A 20,273-nucleotide genomic window follows, 5' to 3' on the forward strand; every position below is an offset into this window, starting at 1 on the left:
TGTTTCTACTGTTGTAGGCTACACACTAAAGTACGCTAGCCTGTTTATAGCATTTACAGTGTTTTCTGTGTTTTACTGCTTTTTCCTGAAAAAAACAAAAAAAACCAAAAAAAATATTCTCTTTTCCCACCTTTGCTGAATTAGATTAGTCCAGATTTCAGGTTTTGCTGAATTCCGGACTGTGGTATAGTTTCCTGTGTTGCCCATATCCTTACTTGGATAGGAGGAAGCTTCTCTGTTCACCAGTTAGATTGGGGAGCTTTGAGCAGCCTATCTGTCCCTGGAGGAGTGGTCTCAGCCCTGAAACTAGTAGCTTATTGGACGTTTTGGGTCAATTCCTATCTCTTTCAGTTTCCCTGCTTTAAAACCCGCATTTGCGCGGTTTTGCACGATTTTGCACATAGCGCAGCATCGGGCAGTGCCGCTTAAACGGGTTTTAAGTATTCCTGGCTCCACAAAGTCTGTTCTTCACTTTTTCCCTTAGAACTGTTCTAAATCTCAAAGTAAGCACTCTATTTTCATTCTAAAGCCCTGCAGATGCTCGTATAAGTAATCTTATAAGTAAACACTAATAAACTAAAGCACTACACCCTCTTATACTCCCTTTAAGTACTTGGCTCCCTATTCGTCCTTTTTGATCAGTCAAAAAGTAGTTCCTTATACTTTTCTGGCATGTCCAAAAGTCAGTTTCGGGTTTACTCTCCAGTCCAGCTGGTAAATCTGGGAATCTTGAGGCAATGTTACAACTGCCTTATGTACACAGACCACCCTCTCCTCCTCCCAACAAGCTCAAATATATGTGAGAGATGCAACTATATAGCCAAACTGGAGGCTGAGCTCTCTCAACCCAGTACTGGCACAGTCAGTCAGGAGGAGAAGGTAACCACACACACAACAAATCCAGTCTCACATAGACCTATCACAACAGCAAACCAAACACATAAACACACAAAATCACACTCGGAGGCTCTAAATAAAAATCTGCCCAAGCAGCAGAGACCTCCAAAGCAGACATCCAAGCAACCGCTATCCCACAACAATACCCACGTATCACATAGTTCACAAAGTCAGTGTGCCACACAGTCACAGCCCTTAAGGCTAAACAACACACCTAATACACTTGTAATAGGTGACTGTTGTCAGACACACTGACGTCCCACTCACCAAGCTGAACAAGGAGAAGGTCACTGTAAGCTGCCTGTCAGGTGCCAGGATCCACCACATAACAGAAGCACTCAGGTCACTCCAAAGCAAGTACAAATATGACTCCATCATTGTCCATGCTGGTGTGAATGACCTGAGACGTACCTCCCTGGACTATATGAAAAGAGACATAGAGGAGCTCTCTGGTCATGTAACCCAGGCCGGTATGACCCTGACCTTGAGTAGCATCTTGCCCTCACCAAGAATGATGCCACAGTATAAAGACAAAATGATAAATTTTAACAATTGGCTAAAGTATTGGTGTCATTCAAAGGGGATCCAGTGTCTGTCAGCCTGGGATGACATGCTCGACAAGCCACGTTGCTTCACTAGGGACGGCTTGCACCTGTCACCCCTGGGCTTTCGAATACTGGCTAAGGCTCTTACCACCCCCATAGTGCCTTTTTTAGGCAAGGCTCAAAAGACAAACCCACCTCCATAGACAACGCAAGGAAAAAGAAACTAAGGGTAATGCTGTTCAACGCCAGAAGTCTAAACCTCAAGATGCATGCACTCGAGGCTCTCCTCAGTATGGAGAATATCAATATCTGTGCAGTAACAGAAACCTGGTTCAAGGCTCCCGAGAGCACCCCAGCACTACCAGGTTATACCTCATACCATGCTTTTCAGCCCCAAAACTCAGACTGAACCACAAATGGAGGGGGAATATCCATATTCATCAAAGATACCCACACCTCCAGGTTAGTGGCACTGCACGAAACATCGGAGACCATCCGTGTGCAACTAACAGTGGTCAAAACTGCCTTTCAGTTTGTAGCCTGCTACAGACCACCCTCCCAAACTCAGGAACCCCACTCGGCTTTCCTAAGAACACTGGAGAATATGAAGGTCTCTCCAAACACCATTATATTGGGTGACTTCAACTACCCAAACATAGACTGGGAGCACTACTCAAGCCCCAACACCCTCGCCCAATGGTTCCTAGAATTTATAAACTCAAATGCTATGGAACAACTGGTCACCACTCCCACAAGAGGGGAAAACATATTGGACCTGATCATCACCAACATGGGGACTCTGTGTCCCATACCAGAGGTATACCCCTCATTGGTAAGATCTGACCATAAATTAATCTCACTGGACATTCATATCCCATCCCCACCCCCAGCCAAGGAAACCACAGTGAAGAACTTCTCAAAAGCAAACTTCACACTTCTCAAAACCGAGGTGGAATCCTTCAAAGCCCCCAGGCCAGTGGAAAATACAGCCCAAACCGCAGAATCCTTTACAAACGCCTTCTGTGGATACTTACAGGAATGCATGGATCGTGCTATCCCAAATAAAACCAAGACTCACTCCTGTAATGGCAGGAGACCTGTCTGCTGGACCCCAGCCATAAATAAGCTATACAACAGTAGGAGGAAGCTACTGCATGATAGAGCAAACTCCCAAAAAGGGAAGGCATCTCTGATCAGTACTAGCAAGAAACTATGATCCCGTATAAAATCATCTAAGTCCAGCTTCGAAAGAAAAATTGCACAAGATGCTAAAGATAATCACAAGGCCTTCTTTAGTTATGTCAGGAACCTGGGTGGCAACTCCCAGATATGCTCTGAGTTAGTGCAAAATGACAAAAAATACACTGAACCCACAGACATTGCCAACATCCTGGCAGACAGGTTCAGTACAGACTTCTCCCCCCCTTCCACCCCAAAAATGTCTATCCCAACAGAGTGTAGCCTTCCTGACATCACAGATGCACAGGTGAGAGCTGCCCTCTCCAAAGCAAAAAACACAGCATCAGTGGGACCGGACGGTGTCCCAGGCTGCGTCTTACACAAGCTCCAAGAAGAACTGAACCCTCACATAAAGTCACTGCTCAATCTCAACCTTACTACAGGATATGTACCCAAGGAATGGCGTACAGCAACAGTGGTCCCACTCCACAAAGGTGGTGCCACAACAGACCCCGGAAACTGTTGCCCTATAAGCCTGACTAGCCTGATCTGTAAAGCTATGGAGTGTATTATCATGGAACTCATAAACAAAGACATTGGGAACCTCCAAACACTGGATCCTACCCAATTTGGCTTTGTTAAAGGCAGATCTTGCCTCTTGAACCTGGTCGACTTCTTTGAAACAGTCACCAAGGCCATAGATGAAGGGAAGGTAGTCCACACAGCCTACCTGGACCTCGCAAATGCCTTCGACACAATACCCCACTCGGGCATCATAAATAAGCTCACCAGTTTAAATATCAACCCCTATGTCACAAGATGGGTTGCAAACTGGCTCAGGGATAAAACCCACATGGTCAGAATTGCAGGTGCCATGTCAGACTCTAAACCAGTTACAAGTGGCGTCCCACAAGGCTCAGTCCTGGGACCTCTCTTGTTCGGTATATATTTCTCTGAGGTACAGGCTAACATGGGAGGACTATGGCTGACCAAGTTTGCAGATGACTGCAAACTGGGTGCCATAATCGACTCGCCGACTGACACAAGCATCCTTCAAAAGGGTCTCACAGAGCCAGATAACTGGTGCCAGTGCCATGGCCTAAAGCTAAATGCCAAAAAGTGCATACAACGAAGATGCATAAGGTATTGGAAAAACAAAGTGCCCACAAATTACCACATAGGTGGTAATCCATTAAGTACGGAAGAAGTAATTAGGGATTTGGGGACCCAAGTAGATAGCAATCTCTCCTTTGACAATCACTTTGCCAACGTGGTTAGAAAGACGTTCTATATAGCCCATCTTATCACAAAAGGGTTCACATCTAGATCAAGAGAGGTCATTGTGCCCCTCTACTCATCACTCATCAGGCCCATAATTGAATACAGTGCCCCATTTGAGATGTACCTTACCCGACACCTGCAGGAACTGGAAAGACCCCAAAGGTACCTCACCAAGAGGATCAAGGGACTCAAACAGATGCCCTACGCAGTTATACTAAAGAAACTCCAGCTCTACTCAGTTGCTTACCGCCTACTCAGAGGCGATCTGTGCCTGACGTATAAAGCCATGTCCAACCCAGAATTAATGGACATGCTCCACCTCAGGAAATCCAAATCCCTTAGAGCTACATGCTCCGGGGACTTAAACCTCAGCACAGAAATAAATAAGACATGCTGGATGGACAGATTCATATCCCAGAGGTTCCTCTCACTCTGGAACAAAATCCCAATCCATGTTAGGCAGAGCCCCTCAATTACCCTCTTCAAGAGAAATTTTGTCTAGTGGATGGGAGATCGTAGGTTTACCCCTGGGATCTCTTCTGTGTCCCTACTAGACAGAGGCACAGTAAACTAACCTTAAAAGGGCTATCTTCTGTGACCTACTATACAGAGGCACAGTCAACTAATCTAAAAGGGTGGTGAAAGCCAAACACACTCTGGCTAGGCTTATAAATGCCCTAGGGCAGATAGCCTAGTATCAGCCTATGAACCATAGCATTCTGTTTTTTTCTATAATTCTTATAATTATTATAACTTTTGGTCTTTTCCTCCATTTAAACCTTGTTATTTTTAAGGTTATAATATTATCTTTTTACACTTATAATATTCTTCATTACTGTCACTGGTATTCTGTCCCTTTATAGTAATTTTTAGTATCCTTTCTCACACGTTACTGTTGTTAATTTCTTTTCTTCATTCTGTTAAAAAAAAGGGCGGTTCTACCTTATTCTTCCAATACCTTATGCATCTTCGTTGTAATGTCTGATGAACCTTCAGAGTTTAAAAAATGTGTAGCCTGCAGCCACAAAATTCCAAATTCAAATACACATTCAAACTGTGTGTACTGTTTAGGACCTTTTTCCCTCGTTTCCAGCTGTGACATTTGTAAGGGATTTAATTCCCTTATCTTAATTGACTTTAACTGTAAGCTAATTCTTAGAAGCTTGCTGCTCTAAAAACCTGCATCGACGTCCTCTGGGGCTCAAACACCTAAAAGGCTGAAAAAAAGGAGATTCTCATTCAGTAGAATCTCGTAAGAGATCTCCTGATTTGACAATGGGTTTTACTTCGGCTCTGTCCTCAGAGCTGCATCTCAAACAAAGGTAAAAAGTTGGATCAGAGACCTAGATCCAGAAAATCACCCCAGATCAATTCACCTCAATTACTGTCATAGCCAATCACCTCTCCACTCCCATCGACCTTTTTGGCACAATCTCCTCATCACCACTGAAGACCCTCATCCATGGCTTCATCCATGTATTCTTTGAGAAACCCATCTGAAGCAGATGTGGACAAGATGATGAGGAAGTTTCTCAGGATGTAGATACAAATGGGAGTTCTTTTGGCTGTTGTTAGTTCTACACCTCCGATATTAGCTCCTTCTCTGATCCATCCTTCAGTTTTGGAGCCATCATATCCAAAATTCCTGGAGTTGTCTGCCTCGAATCCAAAGACGTTGCCATCTTTGACTCTGATGGTGTCGCTGAGCTATCCAGCACTGAGTACTTTGGAGCTGGATGACTCTCATAGCCGTAGAGTTGGCGCTGACTCCAGGGTGTTAGATTTGACTTAGAAGTTGTTGGAGCCGTCTCTATCCCTCGGAGCTTTTGTGCTGGAAAGCTTGGCTCCAACTCCCTCCGTGAATAATTTTACTGCAGGATAAAGGGAGCTGATGGTCCATAGGCCTGCCTTGTCAGATCCATCAGTTTTTCTTTCTGCCAGGAATTCTACCTTTGCGGTAATACTGAGAGCCTTCTCTATTCCCAGAGTTCAGACTTCTCTGCCTTCTTCATTTCCAACTCCTCAGTCCCATTCAATTCTACATCCAGAGCCTCATTCATCTGTTCCACTGAGGCAGCAAGCCAAAACCAGTCTCCAGACCACCCAGCAGGGTATAGCTATCTCTTTCAGTACCTCCCCGGTGCATCCCACCAAGGAGGTTCCGCAGAAGAGGAAGTGCAAAAGGAGGTGCTTAGACTCTCCACAAGAGTCTGTTACTGAGGACACTGACTTTAATGAAGGGTCCCCCCCTGATCACCACCTGATGATGTCATATTTGAGACATCTAAAGCAAAGGGGTGGTTGGTTCTCCGATAATCCTTCCCAAGAGGAGTTGATGTTCCTGGAGGCCTTTGGTACTGGCCCATCTACCTTCTGGATGACTCCGCCTGCCAATGAGCTCATTGATTTAGTATCCTGACGGGCATGGAAGGAGCCTTACATGACTGAACAGATCTTTAATAGACCAGATAGATTCCTGGCACCACCTACTCCACACTGGAATAAAGGAGTACCCATTTATGCCATGGTCATAGTGGTGGCCACTAAAAGGGAACTGGCATAACAAAGTTCCTGTGTCCTCCCATTTAACAGGGTGTCTAGGGCACTGTACAGGTTCAGGGAGCATGTCTATGCTTCAGTGATCATCGCCCATAGCTCACTGAAGTATTTGGCACATTTTACAAGACTCCAGAGGGATGTGATCAAAGAACTTTCCAAATCTGTCTCTGGGACCATATCCTTCAAGGCAGAGAGTACTGTTTCCTTGCAGTTGGCTTCCCTTCAGTCTATTTCAAATTCTTCCATGTGGCTTATCTCCCTCATGGCTGAAGGTATCTCACTGGTGATGGGTTCAGGCATTTCCATCAGAAGACATGCCTGGTTGCGCTTATGTGACTTTGTGGAACCCTTTGAATCTTCCTTTGTCAATGCTACCATTGATGGAATCTCCTTATTTGTCCCCAAAGTAAAAGACACACTCTCTAGGTGTGAGCAGGAAGGGAAAACCCTGTCTGCTGTAGGCATATGTTTTTTGACCCCTCAACAGACCTTTTCTAGGAACCAGCAATGGAAAATGTGGTTCAAAAAATCCCAGGGTCACTTCCGAGATCCACGTGGAGATATTTCTTCCAGGGGCAGGGGGGAAACTCAAGCAGAAGATGCCAACACCATGGCAAAGGTGGTCTTCATAATCAGGGATCCTTCCTCTGACAGATCCTGTTAGCACTTTTGAAAGGAGGCCCAACTGTCCTTCTGTGGAGTCAGTCAGGGGTCATTTATCCCTGCAAAAAAAGAGGCTGGCTAGAAGTTACAAAAGATACATCCGTGCGGAGGATAATATCCAGAGGTTATAGAATATCATTTTCCCCATTTAGCCCCTCTAGTGTCAAACAAAATCCCAGATAATCCACCCAGTCAGAGGGAGCAGCAGCACTAGAGTCATCCAAGAGGTCCCTCCAGACCAGAAATAGTGAGGAACTTATTCAAGATTATTTTTAGTGCCACAAAAAAACAGGGGACTGGAAGCCAATCTTGGATCTCAGGAAACTAAATCGATCAGCTCAGCATACTAAGTTCCAGATGGTCACAATTCAGTACATTCTGCCGTTTCTGCACAAGGATGACTGGATGTGATTGACAGATCTTCAGGATGTGTACTATCACATCAAAATGAACAGATGATCCAGAAGATGTCTGTGCTTCTGACTTGGGAGCCAGTCACTGCCAATTCAGAGCACTGCCCTTTGGTCTCACCACAGCTCCCAGGGTGTTTACCAAGTGCATGGCAGTAGTTGTAGCTCACATGAGACTGTGCGGATTCTGAATGTTTCTACATCTGGATGACTGGTTCCTGACCACTCCAACCAGGCATCAACTAATTCAAGCATGGAACTATTTACTCTAGCTGTGTTCTCGTCCTGTGATTTCTGTCAGTTACAGCAAATTTCAACTCAATCCAAGTCATACTCTGGAACTCATTGGTGCTCTGTTCAATATGGTCACTCAAATAGCTTCTCTCCCTGTGTCTCGAATTCAAACAATTCAGTCCCAGGTCAACAAGATAAATCCAAGCTCTTCTCTTTCAGCTCATCTGATACTCCAAGCATTAGGCCCCATGTCAGCGACAGTCACTCTTCTACCGCTGGCAAGATACCATAAAACAATTCATTCCCAGGTCAACAAGATAAATCCAAGCTCTTCTCTTTCAGCTCATCTGATACTCCAAGCATTAGGCTCCACGTCAGTGACAATCACTCTTCTACCACTGGCAAGATACCATATGATCCATCAATGGACACTCACATCTCAGTGGTCTATTCTCCAACAACTTTTATCCAGTCAAGTCAAAATAATGCAGGTTTGCAAGAATTACCTCCTGTGGGTGATCCATTTAAATCAAATACAAGAAGGCTGTCCCTTTGTTCTCCTTCAACCCAAGGCCATACTGACCACGGATGCCTGTCAGATCAGGTGGGGGGGGGGTCACTTCTTGGAAAGGACAGTTCAAAGTACATGATCCCCCGAACAGGCCAACATGCATATTAGTGTCCAGGAGATGAGAGCTGTCCTCCTAGCATTGCAGGCCTTCCAAGACACTCTCCCAACTGGGACTATTGCAATTCAGGCAGACGGTATGTTGGTCGTCTGGTATATCATCAAACAAGGGAGAACCAGATGTTACCATCTTTGTCGAGAAGGTATGAGAGTATGACAATGAGTGATGTCATCCAATTGCTTTCTGATAGCAAAGCACATTCTGGGGAAGTCCAGTATGATTGCAGATAAATGTAGCAGGTCTATTCTAATACCTTATAAGTGGTCTACCAGCATGAAGGTGGTGGAGAGGATTTTCCATTAATGGGATCAGTCATGTGACCTTTTTGAATTTTCTCTCGGCAAAAAGTGCAGTAGGTTCTTTGCCCTGTGCCCTCCAGTGGCGGAGTCTCTGAGGGATGCTGCACTTCAAGTTTGGCCCTCCGGATTTTTTTATGTTTACCCCCTTTATCCCTAATACCCACATTTCTACAGAAAGCATCTTGATTAAAGATCACAGTTATCATCATTGCCCCTAACTGGCCTCATCAGGTCTGGTTTTGCTTCCTTTGGCCTCATCTTCTACATCCACCCTGGATTCTGGATCCAACTCCAGACCTATTGTCTCACCCGACAGACATGACTTATCTGGACATTTCAGGCCTCAAGTTGACCGCATGGTTTCTTCAGTTCCATTAATTGCAAGACAGTCCAGGCTCTCCACCCCTCTATGTCACATTCTGTTATCATCTCACAAAGCTTCCACTAAAAAAGTTTACAAAAGTAAATGAAAAATATTTGTTTTTTGGTCACATAAAAAATTTAGATCCCTTTTCGGCACCAGTTTCTAAGGTTCTTGACTCTTTAGCTACAGTTTTCAGTGTAGGGTCTAGCTCCTCAACTGCCAGAGTACAATTAGCAGCCATTTCTAATTTCATGTATGAGTAAATAACTTGACCTTAGCTTCCTCTCAAGCTTTGCAAAACCTTTCTAAGAGGAACATGTTTACTTAAACCGCCTCTACAGGATCCTACTTCTCCATGGAATTTAAATGTTTTTCTTCTGGACTTCAGCCAACCCCCCTTTGAACCATCAGCTAAGTCTAAACTAAAATGTTTTGACCTGGAAGACTATTTTCTTAGTTGCTGTTATTTCTGGCAGAGAGTGTCTGAACTTCAGGCTCTTTTTTCTAAACCTCCTTATTTAATTTTTCACAAGGATAGAATATCTTTATGGACCAATCCCTACTTTCTACCTAAGGTGGTGTCAGAATCTAATATTAATCAGGTTATCAACATTCCAGTCTTCTTTCCATATTTCTCAAACAAAGGAGAAAATATGTTACATCTATTGGATTTTCATAGACAGTTATGTTTTTACCTTCACAGAACCAAAGAATTAAGGAAATCTGAACAGATATTTGTTTACTTTTCTGAATCTAAATTAGGCAAACCAGTCTCTAAACTTACTTTAGCCAAATGGTTGGCTGGTTGTTTTAACTTTGTATATGAAAAAGTGAGTTTGCCTTTACCAAAACCACATTCCATCAGGTCTGTGACAATGTCTTCAGCCTTTTTGTCCAGAACTTCTTTGGATGGATGATATTTGTGCAGCCAAAACTTGGGCTAATCCTCATACCTTTATTACTCATTATAAATTAGATGTGGTCTCTAGGAAAAGAGCAGCCTTTGATTCAGCTGTGCTCAGGAATATCCTTCCTTAGCGTCCTCCCAGGATTTAGGTAGCTGGGGACCCTGTCCCAACAGTTATGGAAGGAATGAAAATGACAACATTAGATAAAAAAAAAAAAGTTATGTATTCGCCATAAAGTTCCATCTGTGTTGTCTGTTTTCATTCTTCCTCAACTTCCCTCCCACCACTTTCCTCCTTTGCTGTACTCCTGGAAAGATAGAAGAATGTTGGAAGAACCACTGTTCCCTTGTTTGAGCCCCAGATTCCATTATTTATTAGTTCTCCACTGCTCTGTAGGCCTATGTGCAGCAAGCTAGATCTGAGGTATGTAAGGTGGCTAGGGGGTTATGGGTAAAGTGAGGAGCTCCAGAGTTTCAGTGTTCTGCGATCTGGAAGAAGTAGCCAAATCTGATCCAAGGATTGGATCTCAACTCAACAATTGAGGAAGAATGAAAATGGATAACACAGATGGAACGTTATGGTGACACATTATTTAGTTTTTCAGCCATCTCTATTTCCTTGCTTGTGCAGCTACCCGAGTAGTAATAATAATAATAATAATAATACACATTTATTCGTCAGGTAGGCCTGCTGGACAACATAGTCCCTTTTCAGGGGCAACCTGGGAGCAGTGTCTGGATAAATTACTTGCTTAGGGTCACACAGTAGGCAAATGTAGGCTGTGGGAATCAAATCCAAGACTGTTGCAGGGCCTAGGTCTAGGAGCACATTGTACTAAATCCCTACAACAAACTGACATGAACTAGCAATGCAGGTAGTAAAAGATTCTGAAAAGGGATTCTGCATCTAAGGTTCTTGGGAGGCCAGTATTTCAGACTCGGGGTGTTGATGTCATGACTGAAAAATTTTCATTACTCCCTTTCAACATATTAGTTCAGTTGAACTCATATAATTTTCTTCATTGCAGTCATGTTCTTGAGTAAGATTTCTCAAGTGCAAGTCTCAATGTTTGAAAAATCTTTTACAGTTGTCTACAAGGATTGAGTGCCCCAAAGAGCAAATTTCTCCTTCATGTCTAAAATTGTCTCTGAATTTTCACTGATTCAGTCTGTCCAAGTTTGTCTTCTTCCCAGGGAGAACATAAAAGAATGGATTTTTTTTTCATTTCATGGATGAATAAACAAGATCTTGGGCATTGTATAGAGAGGCCCAAATGCATTAGGCAGTGTCATCACTTATTTATGTGAAAGGGAAGCAAACTTACTTAGTGACCAGACAGATTTTAACTAATTTCATCCTTTTTTGTTATGTCAAAAACTAATGCGTTTGAGTGTTAAGATTACGTTCCATCCCTTCTTGCCAGCTGCTATCACTACAGCCTTTTTCAAAATGTTTGTCTGAGAATATTTGTGAGCCTGCCACCTGGTCATCCACTCAAACCTTTTAAAGGTGAGACAGGGTTAGTTTTAGTTGTCCTTCAGGACTTACTTTAGACAACCCATCCATTGATGGAGACAAGAAGATACACTATTTTGAATTCTTCCAAATGTTGTTATATTACTGCAGCACTGATCCTTATGGTGCACATAATACTGTAGTGTGAGGGTACTTACCGTAATAATAAATGTATGGCTAAATGCTGCTGAATAAATGCTCTATAATTAATTCCCTGACTGCATCACCCTGCGTTTGTACTTGTAGTAGGTTTTGTGGTCTTATGTATATAATTAATATTTACCTTAGTGTTATTAAGTTGCTTATTAATGCTGTTAATGTCTTTGTAATGTTTACCATTACTTTTGTTGGAGAATTGTTTTGTGTTGTTTAACTTTATACTTACTGTTCTACCTTGCCATATCTTTAATTGCTAACAGTCTCTCCCCTAAGGCTTTGTTGTTGGCATAATAGCTTTGTTAACCTATTGTCTAGGTGCAGATCAGACCTGAGGAAGGTATTTGGCTACTAGAACAAGAACACTTGTCCATCTACCTGCTTAACTGAATAAACTACTGGAAACTTCAACAAGGTGTCTTTATTTCTCCCACAAGGAGGATATCAGAGAGAGTCTCCTAGATCTGCTAGCTAAAGTGATTTTATCTGGACTAATCCTTTATACTCTGTTTCACTTTTACATACTTGGGCTGTGTGTGGCTTAGTAGTGGAATCCCCCCCAGGAATGTCTGACTGTTGAATCTTTTTGGCTGAGAAACTGACTTTCATCTAAAGCTTTGTTTCAAATTGTGTGCGATTTCCTGCATGACCCAATCGTACAGCTACTGTCATGATGAATACCCTCACAGAGAGGTATTTTTTGCACTCTCCTGAAAGATAAAACTCTGTAATTGGCATATAGTATTATAAAGGGCAATGTAAATACAGTAGACTAGAGTTTTCATTGTCCCTGCCTCGTCACAGATGGCTTACAGAATTATTTAAATGTGGAAGACACACCATACGTACAATATGGAAATTTACTGAAACTAAATACAGTCTCATGGCAGTTTTGTTTCCCATGTCTATTCAAAGACATTGTCATAGATTGTAGTTACCCTGTCATTTGTAACTGTTTTGAGAGGAGTAAACTTCTTGACGCAGTTTGGCTCAGTGGTACCTTGTTGTCTGTAATAAGGATGTAATATTGAAACTGTACTACCGCAGTACATTTATATTAGTTTCTTTTGCCTCTGACTGCTATAAAACTAATAAAATACAAAATATTTCATAGTAATGGCAACATTTTTTTTATTCTTTTCTTATTAGGTGTTTACTGAGCTTGTTAAAGAACAAGAAAAGGAGAACATTGATGTACCTTTACAAACATCTTTTCAGTGGCAAAAGCTTCAGCAACAAGAAGAATGTTAAAGCATCATTTTGATGCCAGTTTATTGGAGAATATTGTCACAATCATAAAGAGTGATGCTGCACTTCTAACTCACTTAGCCTTACTGACTTTTTTGTGAAAGATGAAAATGAAGCTACCTCTCCCATGTGATGTTACCCCCCCCCACACACACACACACTGGATTTACTTAAGACCCTCAGCTTCAGACCCTGTATAGTGCTTGTGTAGTTAATAAATTGTATTTCCCATTTCAGATTATATTTCCTAATTCCCAAAGTGCATTTTATTACTGTAAAGTAGCAAAAAAGAAAGGACAATTGATTGCATATTGCCTTATGATTGTTCTGCTACTCTCATGTAAAAATATTGCAAGAGCACTTTTAACATTTAAATGTGCACAGACTACACCACCAAAACTTGCTTCACTGAGTTAACCAGGTGCAATGAAGATTTTTATATCTTTTGGTATATAGCGAAGTGTCAGTGGTTCCACTAATAATGCCTGTACAACTACCATGATGTGCTTAGATACAAGACACAGCACCACAGCATATTTTACATGATTAGGCTTCATTCTGACATCAGCATATCTTAAGGAGTAAAATTATGTTCATTGATACCCTTATTTCAAATGTGAATTATCACAAACTTCCTGAAGCCTTAGCAATGCTGTGTATTCCACAAAAACAGCTGTAAGACTTTTTCAACCTTTTTATCAAGTAAATTCAGCACCATAAAAAGAAAGCCTGATGCTTGCTTTGGGCACGTGTGAATTACAGACTAAAAAAGTAAGTCATATCAGGTTACTGCAGCAAAATCTTGTTTCTACACGTTCAGTATGTAGAGATTTTGATTAGTCAACGTTAACTGTGATATTGTTTGCCACACTTTATTTTTTGTTGGAACATTAATTTTAAACTGGTTTAAAAATAAAGACTATGGTGCATGGTTTGTATTATTTATTGTTTTTTATTCTTTAAGTAAATTAACATATGACCAGTAAAATATACATTTCCCGTGGAATTATCAGGTTCTCTGAACACAAGTTAATGTTTATTGAAAGACTCAGTCAAGTAATAATTACTGAGTCAAGCAAATTAACAGCTGTTTTCAACATCAACAATTGAAACACCTGTTATACAGTTAGAAGTATTGTAGGTAGGTGTTATGCAAGAAACAAAATAATTTTTACTTTTTCTGTTGAGGGTTTGAATAACTACTTTGAGCATGGTAATCTGGCTTCCTATTCAGAATGAGTTCTTTGCCTTACTCTGCTGAGTACAGAGATACAGTAGAGTGTCAATTTTCAAATTGCCTATTATCCAAATGCAGCCTTCCACAGTTTTTGGGTAAGAAAAAATCATAAAGAGTGAGTAAGTAAACATACATATTCACTTGCGTGTGTTTTTTGAGCTTGTAGCCCACTTGTGTCTGAAAAATATTCTTTATTGTCCACTGGAATCACTGAATGGTTGAAAAGTGTAATCTCTGCATGCAAAAAAAGTTTTTTAAGTGGTTGAATTATAAGTTTGATTATCCAGTTTGATTATCCAAACTACCCTAGGCCACAGTTCAGATAATCTATACTCTACGGTAAATTTCAAATCCTCCATTACCTTGAATAGGTTAAAGCGGGTATTAGAGAATGAATGATTGACTACTTTTACGGTAGTATTTATTTTGGTCAGTTATTTTACTTTTATTGGTTTATATAGCAGAAATGCTGCAAGCAATGGAAGCAAGGACACCTCCATAATAAACGTATTGCAGTGGATCAGCACATTCCCTTATAATTAACATATTGTACAAAAAATGCAATACAGGTGTTAAGTATTGTTGGTGCATGAACAAAATAACATTTGTGTGACTCAAATGAGATAGGCAGTGTGCATTTTCCAATTTGGCTGTACCAGAAAAGATCACAATACATTTGAAAAAAAAAATGGTTTCATACATCAGTTTTATTTCTCCATATTTTGATAGCTATTTTTATAGATGGGGAGAAGGTGACAGCTATAAATTTAATCCTAGCAGTAGTTGCACTGTTTATTGCACAGTGTCTGCCCATCTTTCCTGTATTCCATCTAGGTGCCATTGATTATAGATGAATATAGGTACTGATATGAATGACAGCTAATTTATGTATTTATTCATTTGCTTTGCTTGTTAAATGGACTAATCTTGTGGATCATTTTCAGTCATGATAATGGACATGCAGTAAGTACACAAGAAAATAGTGGGTCTAGTATGCCATCTCAATCTGCAGTCCTATGGTGCACATCCAGTTATAAATGTGTGCATAAAACTATTATCTTGAGTACACAAAAGATTACTTTAGCAGTAAACCTACTGCAAATCGTTTCTTCCACATTTACCCAAAATGTAAACGTAGATAAATGTTTTTTATAGGGGGAAAAGCCCAATGTTTTTAAGTACTGTCTTGTCAAGGTTGCAGTTAATCAATAAATAAATACATAATTATTCTTTCTTTGAGGTATCACAGTCTTGGAAAAGAATAATATAGTAGCACTGAGTAAAAATACATCATTATAGTACGTAGAAAACATGCTATAACTAGAAAATATAAGATTAAGCACCTCAAATTGAACAAACAGGACCTGAGCACAATATAGAGTATTATGATTGGTTTGCTAATCATAGCCTATTTATTATGCGTTTGAGACATGGATGTGAAGAAATTCACCTCGAGAGCAAAGTTCAAAAGGTGAACCTTGGCATCCATGTCAAGAACACATAATTTAGGGTTATGATTGGAAAGTGTTTTGCTGGCTTTCAAAGAAATAAAGCACTTAGCCACCAGGTGAGTACTGTCAGAAGGGCATAGTAACACACAGTTCCCTCGTGTTTACCCTCTTCTTGCCATGGTGGTAGACTATCCAGTTTTTGCAGAATGTCCAGCTTTTAGGCTCATTTGTTTGGTTTGAGTCTGTGGTTTTCAGAGAAATCATGGCGGACTGAAGACACTAAATAATGATATGTATTTAGATTTGTCTTTGTATCCTTCAGAAAATGCAGACAAACACAGATATTGTTATTCTAGTAACTTTCTTAGTTTGTAAGAGGAACAGCAGGCATAGCTAAATCTTTTATTTTGCCATTGTCATTTGTACTGGCAGATTTTACAGCTTATCACAGGACCCAACCTTAACAACTTCAGCAGGGGGTGCTTGACATCTAAGGTCGGATCTTGTACCTCTCTAGCACTTAACGTATTTGTTTTTTTTCCAAATATCAGAGCATAATCAGTGCACTCCATACACTACAAATCAATAAGCAAAGTAGTTTCTCATAATACATTCAGTGCCAGCATACAACACATATTGCTTTAATATGTTGGAAGCACTACAAAAGTAGCAAATACAAAATTATGGGTCACAGCTTGAGGAAACTTGAACCAAACAATTCACATCTGATTTCATGAAGGGGAAACCAAAAGCAGGATATGTGCCACATGGAATTTATTTGAAAGTTTGAGTGGTAATCCAAAGGTCAACACAGAAAGTGTGCGTATGTTTGAATATTTAAAAAGTCCAGTAGTGCAGCATCTATGACAATTCCCATTACTCTGTGGTGCATTGATCTCAGAGTTAGTTATATAAGTAGCAAGACTGATAGCCCCCAACATCATGGTGGATGTTAAGGGGGACAAAGCACCCACACAACAAATGCTTTACTAGCCTTACAGCAGACATCCAATAGAAATGTCACTTACTTAACATAGGTTCATAGGTAGGTACTAGGCTGTCTGTCCGAAGACATTTATAAACCTAGCCAAAATGTGTTAGCTTTTGCCACCCCCTTTGATTAGTTCCCTGTGCCTCTATCCAGCAGAGCCACTGATGTGATCCCCGGGGTAAACTTTCTGCTTCCCATCCACTCGTCAAGGTTTCTCTTGAAGAGTGTTAGTGAGAGGCTCTGCCTAATGTAGATTGGAATCTTGTCCCAAAGCATGGGAAGTCTCTGGGACAGGAATCTATCCCTCCAGCATGTCCTATTTATTGTTGTGGTGAGGTTTAGATCCCTGGAGCGTGTGGCTCGAGGAGTTATGGTTCTCTTAAGTTGGAGCATGTCCATCAGTTCTGGGTTGGACATGGCCTTGTACGTCAGGCAGAGATCACCTCTGAGTAGGCGGTATGCAACCGAGTACAGCTGGAGTTTCTTCAGTTGAGCTGCATAGGGCATCTGTTTGAGGCCAGTAATCCTTTTGGTGAGGTACTTCTGAGGTCTTTCCAGCTGTTGCAGGTGTCTTGTAAGGTACATCCTAAATGGGGCATTATACTCTATGATGGGTCTGATTAGTGATGAGTAGAGGGACACAATAACCTCCTTTGATCTAGATGTGAACCCTTATGTGATTAGGTGGGCCACATAGAAGGATATTCTAACCACTTTGGCAATGTGATTATCAAAGGAGAGATTAATATCTACTTGAGTCCCCAGATCCCTTATTGCATCTTCCGTATTTAGGGGACTACCACCTATGTGGTAGTTCGTGGGTACTTTGTTTTTTCCAAAGGGGATGACTATGCACTTTTTGGCATTTAGCTTGAGGCCATGATTTTGACACCAGGTATCCGTCTCAGTGAGCCCCTTTTGGAGGATGCTTGTGTCAGCCAGAGAGTCAATTATAGCCCCTAGTTTGCAGTTGTCTGCGAACTTGGTCAGCCATAGTCGTCCTGTGCTTGCCTGTACCTCTGAGAAGTATATGCTGAACAAGAGGGGTCCCAGGACTGAGCTCTGGGCAACGTCACTTGTAACTGGTTTAGAATCAGACCTAGATCCCGCAACTCTTACCATGTGGGTTCTGTCTGTGAGCCAACCCATCTCGTGACATAGGGGTTTATGTTCAGGCTGGTGAGCTTGTCTATAATACCAGAATGGGAAATGGTGCCTTTATATTTGCTTTGTGGGTTAAGTTTTAAGTTGGCTAAACTCACATCCTAGATAATCTATTAATCACCAGAGGAAAAAAAGAGAGATGCATAATAGTAAGCAAATTATTTTTATTAAAAGATAACATAGAACATGCTGAAAAGCAGGCAGAAAGTAAAAAGGTGAATTTCGGTCTCTTGATGTTAATTTACATCTACTTGCAGTGTGGATGGCCATTACATTTTTAATTTTCTAAGTATGGAAAAAGAAGTCTGCATTGATATGATGAGCATTCTGCCAAGATTTTTTAACTGCTTTCATGCATGGACAGGTTCTCTATGTACAAATCTGCAGTCATTTATTAAGTAGTTATAATATAAACCATAGGTGTAATAGAATCAAAGGTGATAAATCCATAGTTTATAAAAGCATACAAATGTTTACAAGTTTTTGAACATTGACTGAGAGTTAACAAGATCTGTACGAATATTTCATGTTCTTCAGCAACTTTTATAGCAATATGAGTGAAATGAAATATGCAAATTAATATTAAAACGTGCCAGTATTTAGGAAGATCAGCAAAGAATAAAAGTTAACTAAAAGTAGCTGGCCATAGCTGAAGTAAAATGAACTGTGCCTGTGATGTCTGAACCATATATACACCAAAAATTGTCACCTTTCACATGATGTTAGCTGAGAACAGTTGAAATAACTCAAAATGTTAATAGTAGATCTGAAGTAGGATTGTTCATTTGTCAGCAACCTGTGCGTTACGGATCAGATATCGGATCTGAGCCGGCAACTTGTTTCAAGCTAATGGATCCGAGCTCCTAGCTCCTCCCTTCACCCATAATCCCCTGCTAACCCTCCATGACCTCAGATCTAGTTTGCTGCGCTTGTGATGGCTGGATCCTTTTCTTGAGCTCCGCAGATAAGTGAAAAAAAGTAAACTTTTTTCGTCAGAAATTTCCGTTTTAGTTTAAATTAATATTTGTAAAGTGTGTCTGAGTTAGGTTTCCTATTTTTTCATTAATACCCTCCCTTTGTTGGTCGCTAGTGTGTGAGTGTTTGTTGAGTGTCTTTTGGGGCCTGTGTGTGTGTGTAATTGTCTTTTTTTCTTTTCCTTTTTAGTTTAAAAAAAAAAAAAAAAAAAAAAAATGGCTGAGGCCCCAAAAGCCATATTTTCTAAATGTACCGAGTGTGGCCATGAGCTCTCCCCGGCTGATGGCCACACTTGGTGCGTTCGGTGCCTTGGGGTTGAACACCTCACCTCGGGCTGTACTATTTGTGCAGCGTTCAACCCGAGGGCACTGAAAGAACGGAGGTCGAAGCTGGTCCTGGCAGGACTTCTACCCTCGGATTCAGCTTCGGCCTCCACTACCTCTGCTACTCCCGTGGCTCCATCACAGCCTGTGGTGGTTGCCACTCCTGCCCCCCTGCCTCCGACTGGGACTTAAACTCCCGCTAAAGTGTCAGAGGACAGGGAGGCCAGGAGGGTGAAACGGAGGGAGAAGCACCACAAGCGGCGGGTCGAGGCCTCCGTTTCGGTCCCGCCAGCTAAGCGGGCTTCTCCCTCCATTGCTTCTAGGTCTCCTCCTCCTTGGCTCCGATCCCCTTCTTTCTCCCCGGGGCCCGAGGAGGAGGAGGAGACCCGATCTCCATTGAGGTCATCGAGGCGGCATTCCAGGCCTGCCTCGGTGGCCTCTTCGAGATCCACTTTCAGCTTATCAGATGCAGACTTGGACCGGATGATGTGAAGGTTCATCCAGGCCCAGCTGCAGATGGGAGTGCTCTTGCCTCCCCCCCCTCAGGGGGGGGGAGCTCGACACCTTTTTTCCACCCAATTGCTCCTTCTTAGACCCGCTACCCGGGTTTGGAGCGCTCGGAGCCGAGCAGCCTTGGAGCCGGGGGTGGGTCGGCGCCGACAGTACTTGGTACTTCGGATCCGACCCTACCCTCGAGTCTGTCAGATCCGACCTCTCGGAGCCATGGTCCGAGCTTCGGATCCGGGGGATTCAGTGTGCCTTCGGCTCCATCCAGGTCGGAGCACACTGGTCCCTCGGATCCGACGGTCTCGGCGCCGGCTCCGATCCCTTCATCGGATCCGAGTGGGAGCCGACTTTCGGATCCATTGGAGAGTGGCTCTCCCTCAGCATTCGATGTTGTGGAGAGGGCTCTGTTGAGAGCATCCGGACCCCTGGTCCTTGCATCGACTCCTCCCTGCACTCCCTCTCTGCTGGGCCAGGCTTCCATCACCCGGCCAAAGGGACAGCCTGCTTCGATGTCACAGACAGTTCCATTGGAACAAGATTTTGCTGGCGAGGCCTCCTCGGACAGTCCCCCCGAGGAAGCTCCCCGCAAGCATAAGTGCAAAAGGAGGCACGTGGACTCCCCTGAGTCCTTAACCGAGGACACGGACTTGGAGGAAGGGGAAGGCTCCCCTAGATCAC

At 42.2% G+C, this 20,273-nt stretch overlaps 1 protein-coding gene across 2 annotated transcripts in view; it reads left to right on the forward strand.

Moving 5' to 3' along the window:
* LOC122813052 (cholesterol transporter ABCA5-like) overlaps nucleotides 1-13,888 on the forward strand; it is a 2,390,735-nt gene extending 2,376,847 nt beyond the window's left edge. For both annotated transcript variants that reach the window (XM_044085171.1, XM_044085172.1), the window contains exon 39: nucleotides 12,849-13,888. In XM_044085171.1, the coding sequence (XP_043941106.1) occupies nucleotides 12,849-12,950 (102 nt within the window). In that variant the 3' untranslated portion in view covers nucleotides 12,951-13,888. The remainder of the gene's footprint in view (nucleotides 1-12,848) is intronic.
* The last annotated feature ends 6,385 nt before the right edge of the window (nucleotides 13,889-20,273 follow it).

This window comes from Protopterus annectens, chromosome 10.part0, assembly GCF_019279795.1.
Source record: "Protopterus annectens isolate FY-2018-M chromosome 10.part0, PAN1.0, whole genome shotgun sequence".
In the NCBI taxonomy this organism is placed as follows: domain Eukaryota; kingdom Metazoa; phylum Chordata; order Ceratodontiformes; family Protopteridae; genus Protopterus; species Protopterus annectens.